The following is an 18175-nucleotide window of genomic DNA, read 5'->3' as shown; positions in this document are numbered from 1 at the left end:
TTATAATAAAATAATAACTTTAAATCTTAAAAAGGAAAATCATTCTCAAATATTCGTATAGCCCCCAAAATCTAAAGCAAAATAAAATCATAAGATGATAGTCCCAAAGATAAACGTATAATTATTCTTAGAGTCTTTCCACCGGAGATGCTGTTAAACCTTTGAAAATAATTGGCAATCATGACTTTGTTCGAGGTGATAGCAAATGAAAAGATAATGTTATCATTGACTGACTGAATTAAGTATTAAAATAAAATTTAGAAAAATACTTGATATCCGATGATAATTAGTTTTCCGCAATCCTAATCAGCAAGGGGTAAATGGAGAGGAGTTTCTTTTGGATGACGAAGACAATAAAAATGTATAGCCCAATCCTGTACAATTCCTTTGCATTTTAATTTTTGAGGCTATAATAAGGAATTGATTATTTAATTTGAATTTTAGTTACCAATTACTAATATTTTTATTTTTGCAAATTATTGGGTACACCCGGTTGCATAGTACCGGTTTGAAAGTTTACATTTCTTCACAATAATGTTTACTTTTATTCATAAGAACTTTTACTTTTAGTTATTTTCACTCATTCATACTTATATTCTTAACTATTTGGTCAAGTAATCATTATCGTAACAAAAACTAATTATTGTAACAATGAAATTTACTCCCTCCGTTACACTATAAGTAGCTCAAAATTTTTCGGCACGAAAATTAAGGAGAATGTGTTAAAAGTGGTAGGGTCCACACTTTTTTAAAGGGTTAAACTTTGTCATTTGTGGAAATAGGTCACTTATAGTGGGACGATCCAAAATGGAATACATGCCACTTTTAGTGGGACGGATGGAGTAATATTTATAAAGTATTATATTTATTCACAATAAGTGTTATTTTTATTCATGAGAACTTGTACTATTACATAAGTATACATTTGTGCGAACAAATGTATATCTTATGCTTCTTATAAGTAACCGGTCGCATACTATGCGACCGGGTGCATGCAAGACCAACCCTTTTATTTTTTTTAAATAAGGGGCTATAATAAGAAAATTAGACGCTATGAGTAGAATCACCCTACACGCTTTACAATAGATAAAATCGTAGTTGTATACTTCATTCGATCACAAGAACCGTAGTTTTTTTTGTCATTTTCGCTTGTCCATAATAAGTATGGTCTTTCCATTTTAAGATATATATTTTTATATTTTTACACTCATTCACAAACAATATTTACAAAAAATTTATCTGACAAACCATTTATTAATTACCTAACAAATCAACTTTGGTGACCCCTTTTTCTAATTTTATACATCATTCTCAGTGATTTCTTAAAACATGTGGCTTCCAATCCATACCACACTTTTCGTGAAAGAATGAAATTTGAATATTATTTTTAATAATTTTCCATCGGACACCCTAGATTATGTCGAGTGCCTAGGGGTGGACAAACGAGTCGGGTCGAGTGCCCTACTCGATTATCTCGGGTATTCAACCTCAAAAATCACATAGTAATTGCCACCCAATTCTAACCCAAATTATTGTGTCGGGTACCCTAGTACCCAGATTTGAGTATTCGAATAAGATATTAGGACACCTGAATACCAACCCAGCATAAGTGCACCTTAATAAATCCCCCAAAATGAAATCCTAATACACCCACAATGCACAACACACAAAACACACACACACACACGCGGTGACACAAAATACAAACACACATTTCCGAGGCAGAGGGCCATCACGACATGTCCAGTAGGAGATGACGTGTGGTAAGCTGGTAATGTGGAGCGACTAGCGGTGGAGCCGCGGAGATTGGTAGCGGACTAGCGATGGAGGTCGTGTGGCACTGCATGCTGCATGTGCTATTTGAAACGGCCGATCGAAGGTGAGGAGACGGCGACCGAACAGAGACATGGGCGACGACAAAAAGAGAAAATGAGAGAGAGCACTATAACCTATAGGTTCTCGCCAACTAAAAAATGTAACAGTTAATTATGAAATATAGAAAGAAAAACATAATATATATTTAGATATATAATCGAGTATTAGGGTATACCAATTTATCCATTGGGTACTGACCTGGTACATATCGTTAACCATTGGAACTATCTTGAGTTGTTTTCTTCTTTGAGCCGTCTAATTATTACTGAGTCATTTCTTTATATGAAAAAAATTAGGGAAAAATAAGGGAATGTTAATTATTAAATCCTACAACTAATTGGGCTGAACCACTTATTCTACCATTTTATCTCTCTTACATCTAATCACTTTATTATTAATACACTTAAAGCACTAATCACTAGTTTCTTAAATCTCATGTTAAAAAAAAAGTGCCTCAAGCTAGTTGGAACGAATGGAGTACTATAATTCTACTAAAATGAAGCGGCGCAATTTTATAAGTCCTGCGATGATCACAAATTCGATTGAAGGTTATGTTATTTCCAATAATCAACCAATGGCGAAATGATTTAAGAAGGGTTCAATAAAATTCGAATAATCATAAAAAATTCTAGATGACAACACAAAGGAGGCAAACACATATAATACTATGAGATAAGAGCATTGGCAACGGGGGTACTCGATGCCTTACTCGAACTCGAGTATTGCACTCGAGTAGGCGTTGCAAGTGAGTGCTACTCGAGTTATCGAGTATGCTCGATAATTTTTTTTTTTTTTTAATTCTCTTCTCCTTTTTAAAAATTTCTCTCTCCTCTTTAAAAACTAAAAAAATCAAGTAGGCTATCAAGGAACCCCAATGCAGCACTACCTACTCAATAACACAACCACTATCAAGTAGGCTATCAAGGAACCCCATTGCGGATGCTCTAATGTTTGATATGTTTGACTTAATTAGATGTCTTTTACTAGTATCATATTAATATCATGTTTGATAGACTGCATTAAAATATTTGTAAAATATAATTTATTGTTTGGTATGATTATTAAGATTACATAAAGTTAATAATAGTTATAATTAAGATTTGTATTACCTATACTACATCCATAGGTGGTATACAAAATCTATCAAATCAGTATAATATTTTTGGGCTTGTAATTTATAAAGGATTGTGTGTTTCGTATTACTTCTTACCAAACAAGATATTAGAGTGTCATAGGTATATTATACATCATAATCATCCGTAACAAGTGAACCATAAATATATATAGCTTACACTGAACAATTTTTTTTTCAAAAAATAATCAACATATTTCATTCCTCCTTTTTTCTTTTTCCTCCCACCCTCCCAAAAATTCAGTTCTCACATGGCCAAAGATTACAACAATTTTCAGATTTCAAGAAACCATCTACTGGAAAACGGCTCATAAAACTCAAATACAACACAAACACAAGCATCACAAAATCTATAATACCACTGTACAGTCTAAACAAATTTGGCAAAGACTAACGCCTCATGCATAGGCCGAAGGCCTCGGATAAGCAGTTGCCTTTCGTGTTTCCTGAGCACACGACTTAGGTTCACTGTTTGTCTGAGCACGTATCTTCAACCGATGATGTTTTTGATCATGTTTTGAAGCATCCTTCGAGTCCTGGAGCTGCTCCAGAGCTGTCACGACCTCATCCATATTCGGTCTCGACCTGGCTTCCATGGCTAGGCATTGAAGAGCTAGTTGAGCCGCCTTTGCAGCTTGGCCCAATGAATACTGGCCTTCGAGACGAGCATCTAGAACATGAAGGACTCTACGCTTGTTGGTGAGGTAAGGCTTTGCCCACTCGACCAGATTGTGTTCCCCTGATGGACGAGTCTTGTCTATTGCTTTTTTACCCGATAGAATCTCTAGGAGAACAACTCCAAAGCTGTATATGTCGCTCTTGGCCGTTAAATGACCTTTTCCACCAACGGGAATTGGTTCGTTAGACTATATAGATATATGGCACGAAAGGATTGATAAAAGAGTAAAACATGGATGAAAAACGAAACAATTTTAACTCCCCTAGTACCTGTCGATAGATATTCTGGAGCAGCGTATCCATAGGTTCCCATAACTCGGGTGGAGACATGACTCTTATCATCAGTTGGCCCGTCCCGGGCCAACCCAAAATCAGAAAGTTTTGCATTGTAGTTCTGTAATAAGAAACAAGAGAAACACCAACTAATCAACTCAAATTCATCAAGCAACGAGTATATAGACTGTTCTGGAACCGCATAGGCACATACTGAATCAAGCAGGATATTCGAAGTCTTGAAGTCCCGATATATCACTTTCACTTCATCACTATGAAGAAAGGCAAGCCCCCTTGCAGCATCTAGAGCAATTTTCATTCTCAGGCTCCAAGATAGTGGCTGGAAGTAAGAACCTCCTAGATCAACATGAAAGTGATCGATCAGTAGATTCTCGAAGACATAACTAGCAAGCTGAATGAAAAGGAATAAAACAAAAAATTGATGTAGGGCTATCGCTGCTCGATAATGGTGCACTCACTCCTAAATAGGTGATTCTCCATACTACCCTTCGGCATGAACTCGTAAACCAAAAGTCTGTGGTCATCCTCTAAGCAGTAACCGATCAATTTCACGAGATTAGGATGGCGTAACTGTCCTAAATAGTTGATCTCAGCCTGCAAAACGTTGAAGAAGCACATCAATGAAAAGATAAAGTTAACACTCAAAACAACACGAACTATCCTCGTAAAGTACATTCGCAAGAAAACTCCAAAATCAGAACAACTTGGCATAGATATGCAGAATTTCCTGAATTTTCAAGAATCTCTAAACACACGCACAATAAAGTTCAAACAGCGAAACTGCTTCCTCACATACTAAAATAAAGCTTAAAGAGGTTTAAATTTGTACGTACCAACCATTCTGTGTGTCCCTGCCACCCCTCTTGGTTTAGTCGCTTAACAGCTATGACTATACCAGAGCCAGCCCTAGCCGCTGCAAACGTATGCTCATCAATCCAGCCCTTGAAAACAGAACCAAAGCCACCTTCCCCTATCACACTGTCTGGACGGAAATTTCTTGTGGCTGCCTTAAGGTCACTAAGTGTGAAGCTTTTCATGTTTGAGGACTGCAATATTTCATCCTCACTTCGAGGAGTTGGAGGCACGGATGTCGAAGAAGTTTTGGTGCTTAAATTACTTAACTCAGTCCCATCCCCACTAACCATTTTAGACGAAGTGAGACCTCCATCTACAACCAAGCACGCTCAATTTATTAGTATCCAACAAGATTATCACCACCACTCAAAACTATCAGCTTAATTGTTTCCATATCCTTTCGAAAAACTCAGAAATGAGATCTTCTAGCACGAAAGACGTCATATATATATATATATAAAATATTAAGTTTACGTTTTATTACCTATTAATTTATACAAAACAAATGACTATCCCCGTGTTCTTGAATTCTCCCAAATAACCATATACTATAATCTTTTTCTTTTACATAAATATAAATTGGCCAAACTTAGGTTTAGATGACATCCCAAATGCAGAGCATAATGCAAACTAAATTTAGGTTTCAGCTTCAGAATTTCTTTAATTTTAAAAGAAGTAATCAATCATGGAAACAAAAAGCAGACGCACTAATAGATGGTAATTGAAATGGAGTCGCAAGTGCTAAATTCATATAAGCTAATACCAAAAGAAATACAAGGGGGGTTTCAATATCCAGTAATCATCATTTGCCAGTCATTAAAATCTGATCTATTAAAATAAAATATCTTCAGTAAAACGGAAAGGAGTAAAGAATTATGATTACATCATTTCACTTTGATTATTAAAAAGGGAAAAGTTGTTTCAGAATGTACCTGTACCAATCTGAAATGAACTTTCAGCCTTTATCTGGCTGCTCATGCAAATCCCCATCAAAATCCCTAAAAAAGGAACTCCAAAAATCGAGCTCAGCTAGCTGAAACAGAACACAAACTCGAAACCTGATTGAAGAATCGATTATTTACTTTCCTATTCACAAGCACAAAAGAAGAAAACCACAAGCTTGCTCAGCTCAGATGAAGCAAAGCACACATTACCAGCAGCAGATCTAATATCAATAATCCCTCAAATTTGTAGCTCATAGGTCTCTCTCTCCCTCTCTCTCTCTAGGTGCAGGAGATGTATAAATGAAGAATAGATGGAGAAAGATGTAATAATCTTGGTAGAGAAGGGGGTGACTTTTCCAATGGAGTTTGTGCTCGTGGGCTTTCATATAAAGAAGACGCCGTTTTCAGACATATTTTATGGCTCGCAAAATTGACTGGATTATTATTGTCTTGACTCTTGTATGCTCGATCAAGTCTTCTCCCACATTACACATAATTTATTTATTTATTTATGTGAGTTATTATCAATTACATTCGCATTTTAGCATATATTCTTTAAAAAATTACCTTTAGTATACACTGTATATACAGGGAGCCGCTAGATTCTAAGCTATTCTTTTTCTCCCACATTACACAAAATTTATTTATTTATGTGAGTTATTATCAATTACATCTGCATTTTTAAATATATTCTTAAAAAAATTACAGTACCTTTTAATATACAGTGTATATATAGGGAACGGTTAGATTGTAAACTATTCTTTTTCTTTTTTGGGATTATAAACTATTGTTAAGTACATTTACTTTACATATAATCTCACCCTTTTAATTGTATATAAATCTAGCACAATTAGTTTAAATAATATAAATAATTATTGGTCCCGAGTGAACGCATACTAAATGTATGAAGGGGGAATAAACCAATTACAAACTCTACTTTTTAGAGTGAGTGTTCTAAACGAGTTCAATTGATTATGAGTCAACTGCAGTGATAGGAATTCGCCCAGAAAACACAACTTTTCCCGATCAATTTCATTGACATATCATAATTACACAGCTCCTATCACAGATACACAAGAAATCAAACAAAACATATAATCATAAACCAATTTCTTGTAGATCAACATGAAATGCACATATAAACATGTTTCAACCATCAATTTTCCAAACAACAACAAGAACACAAGAACACATTACGTTTAATCAAATAATTCCCACATATGGCGCCAATTGGTGTAGGCGGTTCTGACCAACACAGATTTAGAACATTTGCTTGAATTGCTATAAGTTTAGTTTGTGTGTAATTTGGGATCTCTTGAATTGGAGCTTGATTTGTTGAATTAATGTTAGAAATATGTGAGATATATTGATGAAAAGAAAATCACTTCCTTTGGAAATCCTACGGGACCAAAAATTTGAGGGGATATAGGGGTGGATTATTTCAATTTTTCTTGTGTGATTGTTGATGATTTATTGATATATAATGTATTTGGAAGATGTTGGGAATTTTTCATACAATTTAATGGAGTTTAATTTGTAAATTGAGGATGTTTTGATGATAACTTCATCATATGATTTTTGTTGGACAAATGATTTTGAAAATGTTAATCTTATATCAAGAGGAGCTTATATTGATTTTTCTAGATTTTTATTCCAAAAGAATAAGAAGTTCAATTTTTCAAGAATATTTTCTTAATTAATTAAGAAAATATTTTATAAATGTTTTCCAATAAGGATCTTATGAATGCTCTTATGTGTACTAAATGAATACAGAAGAGTTATGAGGATGTTTATGATGGGATATACATGATCTGTCATGGCTTAATGATGAAGTATGTGAGATGATAAATATATGTTGAGCATGATAAGTGAAAAGTTATATGAGTAACTATTAGATACATGCTAGAAAGCATGTGTTATCTTTGATGATTGAGGTTTATACCTAGTTATAAGATATGATCCTTAGATGGATGAAACTAAGCTAGCTAGCTTAGGATAGTTACGGTCGGTTTGATAGGGTGTATCGGAGTTGTTAATTAGTATTTCTATAGTTATTTGAGCGTTTGATAGAATTCATTAATAGTGGCCTTGGCCCGCAGAAAAGCCCAGACCCGCAGCTATTCACTATTCTTCTTAGATTCTGGATCCACCACTCCCCCAAGTTAAATTATATTGATTTGTACAGTAACAATGATTAATTTCATTGTTGACAAAATTATCCCCCACCAGCCCCAATTCATCTCTCTCTTTCTTCCTCATTTCTTATTCCTCTTGGAGAATCACACACACAACGCCCACCACCACTCTGCTTTCCCACCACCATCGCATCCATACACACAGTCGCAAAAATCGCCCCCAAAAATCACACCACCACCACCATCCACAAAAATCACAGCCCCCAAAATCGCCCCCAAAAATCACACCACCACCACTATCCACAAAAATCACAGCCCCCAAAATCACCCCCAAAAATCACACACTTTTTCCCAAAATCGCCATACCCGACTCTGCTTCCCCACCACCACCGCATCCATTTCCTCCGCCGTCTCCCGCAGCGGAACCCCTAAACCCCCACCAAAAATTGGCGAGCATGAGATCTAGAAAATTGGGGTCGCCGGTAAAAGTAGCAGTGGAGTAAAGAAGAAGAGGGCTGTAGAATGAAGTAATAGCCGAATTAAACCCAGATCTCGACAATTGGAGCCATTGAAATCGTTTTCTTGTGAAGACATGGTTTTTTTTTTGTTTTTTTTTTGGAGAAACTCATCGCAGATAAGGGACTGTGAAATTATGATGGAGAACTGCTGGGTTACTTGATTTTGGGGGTGGAAGAATTGATCGGGAGGATTGGCAGTCTGCCGTGTGGGGGGGGAGGGGGTTGGGGTTGGTGTGGAGGTGTGGGGTGGGGGGGAATGTTAGGAAGAAGAAGAAGTTTTTGACGGTGGGGCGGCTGGTGGGGTGGTGTTGGGGTTGGGATTAGATAATTATTTTTTTATTTTTCTTTTGTTTAGTTTATTTATTTAAATATAAGGTTAAAATTGTGATTTACTCTTTAATCTATAATTGTATCTTTTGTATCAAACAATAATATTAGTTATCTTAGTATTTATATCTTATTTATCAAACGCCTATAAAATATTAACAATCTCACCCAATCTATATTATTTATCTAGGTTTTATTTATCATCCCTTATCTCATTCCAGCTATCAAACACACCCTTAGTGTTATGTTAAATGATAGCACTTGTTGGGAAATAAATGAAATATTCATCCTTGATTTTGATGATCCCAAAATCCTTAGATGTTTCTTATAGTTTAAGGCTTTTCTGGACTCAAGTGTTTTAGTCCATTCTAGTAATAGGACTAAAAACCGAAGAATTGAAGATCGAAGGATTGAAGATCTTGAACTGAAGTCAGAATATCAGTCTTATCCGATATTCAGCAGTCAAGTATATTCTTGAATGATGATTGTACTGAAGTATCAATAATAAGCAATCACTGATACATGCCATATTGAGTTTAGCGGACTAATATATTTAGTTTGATTGTCATAACTATGAATTAATTTAACAATTATAATATAATTCTTACCTAATAATTTACTTTTTATTTATTAAACTTTCCTAGCAGAGAACAAAATCAATAATTAATGGTAATGAGAATTAAAGCAGATTGTTTGCACTCCATTTTGCACGCCCATCATTCTTTTTTTTTTTTGAATTGATTATAGAAAATTCCAACTCAATATTTGATTATGAGTAAATAAGAGCAATATGTGCAATTGTATCATTTAAAAAGTTAGAAGATAGACATAATAATAGTTCTTCTATGCTTTGAAATATTCACATTTTTTAATTGAAGACTTGAAGCAAGATATAACTGGTATAAGAGCAATATGTTCAATTGCATCATTTAAAAAGTTAGAAAATAGAAATAATAATAATTTTTCTCTGCTCTGAAATATTCACATTTTTTAATTGAAGACTTGAAGCAAGATATAACTGGTAATCATCCTAAATTAGGCTAACTTCATATTTTAAGAAGCAAGGAGCATTTGCAGGAATACTATGGGCCATTGCAGACTCGAATGCCTTGTACAGATCCTTAATTCCTTCCGACTTCAATATCTTGCTAAATGTATCGACAGACCCTGAGGGTCTGTTTGATATGGGTTTAAAAGCAGGATAAGTTAAATTAATATGGATTTATGTAGTGTTTGATATTATGTGTTACTAAGAGCATCCACAATGCTTGCACCCATAGTGGGTGCAATAGAATGGGTCCCACTTCTATTGCACCCACTCCCACAATGGTATTGCACCCACTTGGGTGCAATAAATTTTATTTTATTTTTGAATTAGTTTTATTCTAGTTTTCATTTTACAATAATTAAGAAATTAAAATTTCATTGAATTAAAATTCAAATCCTACATTGTTAGAAATAAAAGAAATACAAGAAATTAAAATCCTAAATTACTTAAATTAAAACAAACATAAAATAAAAAATCCTAAAAATCTACGGGATGTTGTGTCGTTTTTTGATCTCCGCCACCTTGCACATGTGAAACGCCAATTCGTCGGGATTCATTTGAGAGGTGTCCCGGCTCATCAACATGCTATCGGCGAGGTCACGTTGAACTTGGGAGAACGTTTCCATTGCATTCACCATATTCGCCATGTACCCGAGAGCTTTTTGGTTATCCTCCGACGTCTCTTCGGCCTTTTTCTTGCCTTTCCGCTTGTCTCTCTTGGCCGCCTTTTGGCCTTGGGGCCGGGTGGAGATACTCGCGTCACTAGAAGTCGTTGTGGGAAGACCGTCAGACCCCTTTGATCGTTTGTCCGAATGGACATCGGAGTGAACATCCTCGCCGAGACTTGCAAATTTCTTGGACTCGCGCAAGATCTTCCATGCATGCGGATACCGGAACGGAACTTTGTACTCGACTAGCCACATTGCCTCTGCTTGCTCCAGGATTTGAATATCACTCATGCCTGATTTCCATTGATCGTGGCATTTTTTGTGCATGGCCTCAAACCTCTTCGCATCCTTCGACACCCGTTGAAAGTGAGATTTGATTTGCGTGACGTCGCGTGAAATAGATCCTTGGGGCCTTTTAGCGTTGTATTCGGTGCAGAGGGAGCCCCAAAACTTCGCCCCTTTTTGGTCGACACCCACCACAGAGTCGTGGGTGTGCTCGCAATACAAACGGCAAATTAGCACCGTTTCTGGCGGATAATAGTTGTTACGTTTGGTGGCCGCTGGCATAGAAGCAATCTCCTCCACGTCGGGCTCGGGCTCGGCAACGGCGGCAAAGCGGGGATTCAAATTGGTGGCCGCCTCTTGAAAGGCATTCGATTCTTGCGTGAACGGTGAGAATCCTTGCCTGGAAGCATTTGATTCGCCGGGGGATGGATTTTGAGGATGTTCACGCCAATAGTTGCTCCAATCGCCTTCCATTGCTATTTGTTGAAATAATTTAGAAGATGAGGAGAATGGATGAATGATAGAGGATGAAGAAGAGAATGAGGTTGTATATGTATATATAGAGGGGGTATAGAAATTAAAAAAAAAAAAAATCGGCAACGGGAAAAAAAAAACGGTCAAAAATGGCTATTTTTAATTTTTTTTTTTGGGCCGAAAAGGGGCACGTGTTTACACGCCCCCTCCTTCGCTCCCACTATTCACGAGTGCGAAGCAACGCCCCCCCTCCTTCACACCCGGGTGCGGCAACGGTGGTGGGTGCGATAGGCCGGGTTCGATCCGGCCATCGCACCCACCGCTGCGGATGCTCTAATATGGTCAACTCCAGGTTTATCCCAAGACCCTAGCTTATTTTGTGGGATTAACCCACACTAATTATCCCACCTCCCCCATGGGATTAACCCACACTAATTATTCCACCCTCTCCATAGGCTACTAATTTAGGTATTTGATATGTTAATCCAACCTATTTCAATGGATACCAAACACTTTTTGGGATTAATTACCAATAATATCAAACACCCATCTGAGATTAGAAATCATGACTAATCCACACTAAATTATCAGGATAATTTATATCCTGATTAATCCAATACTGAAAATCAAACGGGCCCTGAATGTGCAGAATGATGATGCAATTTGCTTTAATTCTCGTTATCATTAATCATTGTTTTTGTTGTCTAATATTTAAATTTAATAAATAAAAGTATTTTATTAAGGTGAGACTTATATTAAATTAATACTTAATACTTATTTAAGCTAATGAGACTAAATATAATAGATTTCTATAAAATAAAAATGGTATAAATAATAATTTTAATCGGAGTTAAATATGTTAATTTTATTTTTTATGTGGCATTTCTATATCAGTAATAAGCACGTGAACGCGGGTTCACAGTAAGTGAACTGTTGTGATGAAATTGAATAAAAGAAAACATGCATTTGATGAGCAACTTTCATACTTGGCATGTGAGTTGTTACTGCAAAATAATATTCGAATTGGATGAGAATTTAAATTAACAAAAATAACTAAAAAACGGGAAAGAGTAAAAAATGTGGTTGTACTATGTGAAGGAAACAAAACAGGCCAACTATATAGATTCCCCTATAATTTATTTAACAAGACTATCAAAGAAATGACAATTTGCCACGTCATTCCAACTCGAACAAACAAGAAAAACAACATAATCTTTACAAAAAATAAACAATTATTTAAATAAAATTCCTAATACGGGTTGGGTCATTGGACTTGGGCAATCCACAAATCTATATGTTTATAGACCGGATAATTTTATACATTGGCCCATTTTTTCTCACTATAGCCCTTTAATTAAAAAATAAATAATTATTTTAATATATTTACTTTTTTATCCTTACATTTAGGGGGGTGTATTCGTTGTGGATTTCCACAGACTTTAAAAAGTCCATGGAATTCACATAGATTCCAGACGACTTTCAAAGAATTCGTGGTTGGATTTCACCCCGATTTTCACTGATTTTCGAAGAATTTGGGGGATAATTCTGGAATTGAAATCCATGATGCCAACGCCCGCTGAAACCCAACACCGCTGGAAACCCAGCGAGCGCTGGGACCAAATTACTGCTATATAAAGGGCCAGCGAGCGCTGGTGCCCTAATTTCATTCTTCTCCTCTCCAGCGCTGCTCCAGAACACCCCCCCAAAAAATCACCTTCAACTACAATTTTTCCATACCACTACCCTCTAAAATCACCTTCAACGATATAATGGTCCGAACGAAGAACGTAAACGTCGGTAGAAAGGAGCTTACTTTGAGCCAAAGGTATGAATGTCCATTTGAATTGCAAAGCGAATTAGAGGGAGAAATATTTAAGAAATTTAACGAGAACTATATTACTCTTCCGCATTACTTGGATTGGGAGTTAATTACTGATTTGAATCTTGAGGAGCAAGTTGAGTTGTATTTGCAAAATCTAGGGATGAAAGAATATGCTAAAAATATTGATTTTTCTGGGTATGATCCTCTATGTTATGAGTTCATGACTACTGTGGAAATGGCTGGTGATATGAAATGGATTAAAGCTAGGATGTATGAGCGAGAGTATTGCATTAGTTTGGCTAGAATGAAAGCTGTTTTTGGTTTCAGTATTGGTGGATTATCTGATAAAACTCGAGGATGGAATGTTAATCAAGCGTGGAATCGATTGACTGACTGTGATAATTGGGATAGTTAGGGTATGCCTAGTGGGTACATTAAGGATCCGGCATTGGCTATTGTTCATAAATTTCTTGCATATAATGTGTCTGGAAAGGAGCAGGCGAATAAGGTTAATGCAGTTGAGGTATTTTTGCTGGAGTGTGCTTTAGATGACACAAAAGTGTGCATCTCAAAGTTTATTTGGGCTGCTATGATTCGGGCGAAGAAGCGCCCTACTGCCCATGCTTCTTTCGCTGCTATTATCACTGGTTTGGCACACAAGAATGAAGTTCTTGCTGCGACAGAAGGGTCTATCCATGGTCAGGATGAGCTGGATGCTGAGTACATTGATTATAATGAGCTCAGAGCAGCTCAATTGATTTCTGACCAATACACGCTGGTTCCTCATGAGAAGAGGACTTGTGTAGTTAACTACATACACTCCGAGATTGCAGCAGGCCGTCGTCCCCGCATTGATCCTGGTGCTGGTCCATCTGGGACCGCCGGTGATGATGAAGAAGAGGAGAACGAAGAAGAAGCTGAAGAGGAAGCCGAAAAGGCAGAGGAAGAAGACGAGGGGAATGGAGAGCGAGCAGTTGGTGGTTCAATGTCGAGAGACTACCATCAGCAGGTTCAGAATGATCTCACATCATTCCGTGCACACTTTGATTCATCCATGGGAGCATTCCGAGCTCATTTTGACTCATCGATGACATCAATGAGGAATGATATGAATGCTCGCTTTGATGCACAAGACCAGCAGATTGCCGAGCTGCAGCGCCAGTGGGATTCTTGGAGACCACGTTTCTGAGTTTTTATATTAATGTTGACATTGTTTTATGAGTTTGGATAATTTTATCTTTTGAACAATGATTAATGTTTGTTTTCATGAATTATGTTTGCATTTGATTCATGAGTTTCATGTTTTCATTACATTTTAATCATGTCAAAGAATTTTTATGATCATACAATTTTACATGAATATAACGTATGATGAACTGAAAATTAAAAAAAATACACAAATTCTTAACATAAGCAACCCAAAAAAATATGAATTCCACGGAATTGAGCATAAATCAGGGGGTATTTGTTTGGGATTTGATTAAAATCCACAGAATTCGAGCATTCTGAATTAGGGGTCCAGCGGCCGCTGGACCCCTATTTCAGAATGCTCGAATTCTCGGATTTTACTCAAATCCCAAACAAATACCCCCTAATTCATGCTCAATTCCGTGGAATTCATCAAATCCCCAACTAATACACCCCTAATTATATAATTCATGCTCAATAAAATCAACCAATATCCATTAAAAAAAAACAAAATAACGTCAACATCCATAAAAATTCCAAATTGAAAAAAAAAGCGTTAATTCAACGACATCCATCAAAACACCTCCCTAACTATTATCTTCGGTCTCCGCCTGTGTGTCTTGATCGGTTTCAGTTATGTGTCTATATTCCCACGTAGCATTAGCAATACTTGCTCTCCATGCATTAGCTTCATTCCTCTGAGACAGCTGGCTTTGAGAAAGATAATCCAAAATGTTCGCATCGTTCTCAACATCTGCTGCAACATTTCCTTCTTCAACATCGACTGGAAATTCATCAGAACGACACTCCTTTCGGAGAAAGTTATGCAATCCAGCACAAGCCAAAACTAACTCTGCTTGTGTCTGAAAAGGGAACGGAGGAGCTGTTTTGAAAATTGTGAAACGTGATTTGAAGATTCCAAAAATGCGTTCAATCACGTTTCGCAATGATGCGTGTCGAAGATTGAACAACTCATCTGCATTTCTTGGATTACGACCATCACCACCGAAATCTTTGAGATGATATCGAACGCCACGTAATGGAGCCAAAAACTGACGACGATTAGCAAATCCACAATCTACTAGAAAATATTTACCTTGAGGCACGTGGAGTCCATTTGGTCTAGACAACGCATCACTTAAAATTTTGGAATCATGGGCTGAGCCTTCCCATCCACTAAGCACATAGATGAATTGCAAATCAAAGTTGCAAGCTGCCAAAACATTTTGCGAATTCACCCCATGACGGTTACGATAACAGCTCACGTCTTTACCTATTATCGTGGCCGGGATATGAGTGCCATCTATAGCCCCGATACAATCCTAAGATAATAGGTGAATGTGTTATACAAAAACCAAAAATATTTAATATAATACAAGAGCAGAAATATTATACCTTGAAGTAAGGATAAAATCTGGTACTTTCCCGAATTTTAGCGGGTATTGCGCCAGTCGGCTTAACCATCATGTCCGGTGCTATGGTGTTCAATGCTCTCAAGATTTTGTTGAAGTTCTGACTAGTAGCAAAATGCGAACGACCAAACCTTTCACGAACGTTACAATAACGATCGTTGTGCCCTACAATGATGAGGAATGTTGCCAACATTTCTTCAACAGTTGTATATCGTGTATCATCCACATGGGCTTTCTCCCTAATGATCTGGCATAATTTGATGAAGACGTCAGGATACATTCTATACAACTGTTGAAACTGGCTCGGATCTCCATCCATCATTCTCGTAATAAAACGAAATCCTTCCCTAGTCTTTGGTCGTCGCATCAGAGCGTTGTCAGCAGTCGAATGTAGCGTCATAATATTTTCCAATAGAGTGATAACTACCTTAGCAGCTTCCATCAGTTGCCTAACAAGATCATAAAGTTCAATCTCCATCTCTGTTTTGATTTCATCCTCAAGTTCTTCATCTATGTCTTCTTCAATTGCAATGTTAATTTTATCTTCATAATTCATGCTGCCATTTAAAACAATGAAACAATAATTGAAATAAGAATAAAAGGGACTCACAAAAAATAGCCTTTTAAAAATACTCATAAAAAACCATTCATTAATCAACAAAATAAAGTATTAAAACATAAAACCAACAAAACAATGTACTCATAAAAAGATGGTGAAACAAAAATAAAAACATAGTTCAAAAAACATGACTAAACTATCCTCTATTTCCTAGTCTTGAATTCTATCCATCTTTTGCGTTGAGGAACAGTCATTTTCATAAATCCATCTTTTTGTGACTTTGTAACAAGCAAGTCAAATGCTGTGTATTGGTCATCTTCACTCAAATCAGGAATTTCTAAGATAGCATCCCAAGTTGTAAAACTTTTTTCCTTTTTTTCTTTTCTCCATCATAGTATCTCGTTTCACGAAGAGGCTTTCAACTCGATCCATTGTGTCAGTGACTTTTTTAATTTCTACCATGAGCTCCTGATGCGAACTATTTTCAGTGTGGCCTGAATTTGTCTCAAACTGGCCTCTGCTTCTTTTGGCGAGAGCTCTTCTCTGAGTGGACTCCACAGGCACTTCAGTGGGCTCCAAAGGTGATTTGGAGGCGGATAACGGTGGATCATCTTCACCCAGTACTACAAACGCCTCAGTAGCAGTATCGTAATTCAACTCCTCTATGAGCGGACCTCTACTTTCATCAACTCCTATTGTCCTAGCATCAGTAGCACTGCCCACTCCAATTGCGTTTCTTCCTACAGCTACACCGTTCCCAACAGCAAGCCTCAATTCATCATAATCCGAAAAACTCCCAGTGCGTAAGTATGCATCTTTTGGGTGAGCCTAAAAACATAAATAAGAAAATTATTAATTAACTATATTATTTAAATTAAATTGTGTTTAAAAAATAATTGATAACAAATTTACCTCTATATACGCATCTCATACTTCATCTGGGGCCGTGAATTTTTTGGTGTCGTTGTCATAACCAAAACCAGAGTTAAACTTCAACAGTGTTGAATACGCATTCCAACGGCTCTTAAACCATTTGATACGACTTTGGTAGTGATTATAATTTTTATTGGACCTAAGTTTTTCATTGAGAACAGGCAATATCCTTTCCTCTACTGTTGCTTTGCTAAATATACCATTATTATCGCGCCATCCCCTAATTGCAGATTCAGCCAGAATTCGTAACAAGGCATCACTTTGTTCCTGCGTCCATGCTTCATACACTGCCCTTTTTTTGGAATCTTGTGGTTGAGAGTCTCCCATAATAATATTACTAGACACCGAACAGTACTATATGAATGAATAAAAATAAAAAATAAAAAACATAAAAAAAAAAACTAAAATCAACTCACATGCAATAGAAACACAGCATACAGTTGCTAACAATTTATAAAGGTACAAGATTCATGCTATAGAAAAATTGCATAATTAAAATACTATGAAGATATAAAATTTATGAAAAAATACCTGGCTAAAAGCTAATATAGAACCCTGAACTGAACTTGTCTTCTTTTTTTGAGGGGTGGTAGGCGTCTGGCGAATGTGAGAGGTTAAAAAAATCGAAGAGGGGTATTTAAAGGCATTGCTGGGCTGGGCTGCCTGGGCCCAGCGACAGCTGCAACCCAGCGGCCGCTGGGAACCCAGCGCACGCTCAAACCCAGCGAGCGCTGGCCTTTCTCAACGTGTGCTGAGTTCAGGCGCTCGCTGGCTTCTTGGCCGCGGGCGCTAGAACTCAGCGCACGCTCAAAACTCCATGGATTTCAATTCTCGTGGTTCTTGGCCGGATTTCGTCGTGTGTATTTTTTGGATGAAATCCATGAAAGTCATTACGGATTTGAAGTCAATGGAATAACGAATACACCTAGATTTGTATGGATTTTAAAAAGTCTGAAACGAATACACCCAGATTTATATGGACTTTTAAAAGTCTGGAACGAATACACCTAGATTTCTGCAGACTTTTA

The 18175-nt window shown here is 36.8% G+C and overlaps 2 protein-coding genes across 4 annotated transcripts; both read right to left on the bottom strand.

Moving 5' to 3' along the window:
• Nucleotides 1–3269: 3269 nt before the first annotated feature.
• LOC131016657 (receptor-like cytoplasmic kinase 176) lies at nt 3270–6249 on the bottom strand. 3 transcript variants are annotated; one of them, XM_057945362.1, is made up of 7 exons: nt 5989–6249; nt 5767–5867; nt 4813–5147; nt 4438–4573; nt 4173–4315; nt 3956–4079; nt 3270–3842 (listed from the first exon to the last, which is right to left on the bottom strand). In XM_057945362.1, exons 2-7 carry the CDS (start codon nt 5822–5824, stop codon nt 3406–3408), a joined length of 1233 nt encoding a protein of 410 aa, XP_057801345.1. In that variant the 5' UTR covers nt 5825–5867; nt 5989–6249; the 3' UTR covers nt 3270–3405. The 3 variants fall into 3 exon arrangements, with proteins under 3 accessions (XP_057801345.1, XP_057801344.1, XP_057801343.1); XM_057945361.1 differs by having other exon boundaries at nt 5767–5892; nt 5989–6244; XM_057945360.1 differs by having other exon boundaries at nt 5767–6245.
• An 8581-nt stretch (nt 6250–14830) lies between these two features.
• LOC131018789 (uncharacterized) lies at nt 14831–16211 on the bottom strand. The gene is made up of 2 exons (XM_057947497.1): nt 15639–16211; nt 14831–15565 (listed from the first exon to the last, which is right to left on the bottom strand). The coding sequence occupies exons 1-2, from the start codon at nt 16209–16211 to the stop codon at nt 14831–14833; spliced, it is 1308 nt and encodes a 435-aa protein (XP_057803480.1).
• Between the last annotated feature and the right edge of the window lie 1964 nt (nt 16212–18175).

The sequence above is a fragment of the Salvia miltiorrhiza genome, chromosome 3 (genome assembly GCF_028751815.1).
Source record: "Salvia miltiorrhiza cultivar Shanhuang (shh) chromosome 3, IMPLAD_Smil_shh, whole genome shotgun sequence".
In the NCBI taxonomy this organism is placed as follows: Eukaryota; Viridiplantae; Streptophyta; class Magnoliopsida; order Lamiales; family Lamiaceae; genus Salvia; species Salvia miltiorrhiza.
This window is presented reverse-complemented; position numbering and strand designations above follow the sequence as displayed.

Excerpts from the sequence above, each read along its gene's own strand:
- LOC131018789 (XM_057947497.1), bottom strand. The coding sequence starts at position 16,211 with ATGAATTATGAAGATAAAATTAACATTGCAATTGAAGAAGACATAGAT. Across the intron at positions 15,566-15,638 it reads GATTTTATCCTTACTTCAAG|GATTGTATCGGGGCTATAGA; the intron begins GTATAATATTTC and ends CTATTATCTTAG.
- LOC131016657 (XM_057945362.1), bottom strand. The coding sequence starts at position 5,824 with ATGGGGATTTGCATGAGCAGCCAGATAAAGGCTGAAAGTTCATTTCAG. Across the intron at positions 4,316-4,437 it reads GGAGAATCACCTATTTAGGA|GAGGTTCTTACTTCCAGCCA; the intron begins GTGAGTGCACCA and ends ATGTTGATCTAG. Across the intron at positions 4,080-4,172 it reads CGAATATCCTGCTTGATTCA|AACTACAATGCAAAACTTTC; the intron begins GTATGTGCCTAT and ends TTCTTATTACAG.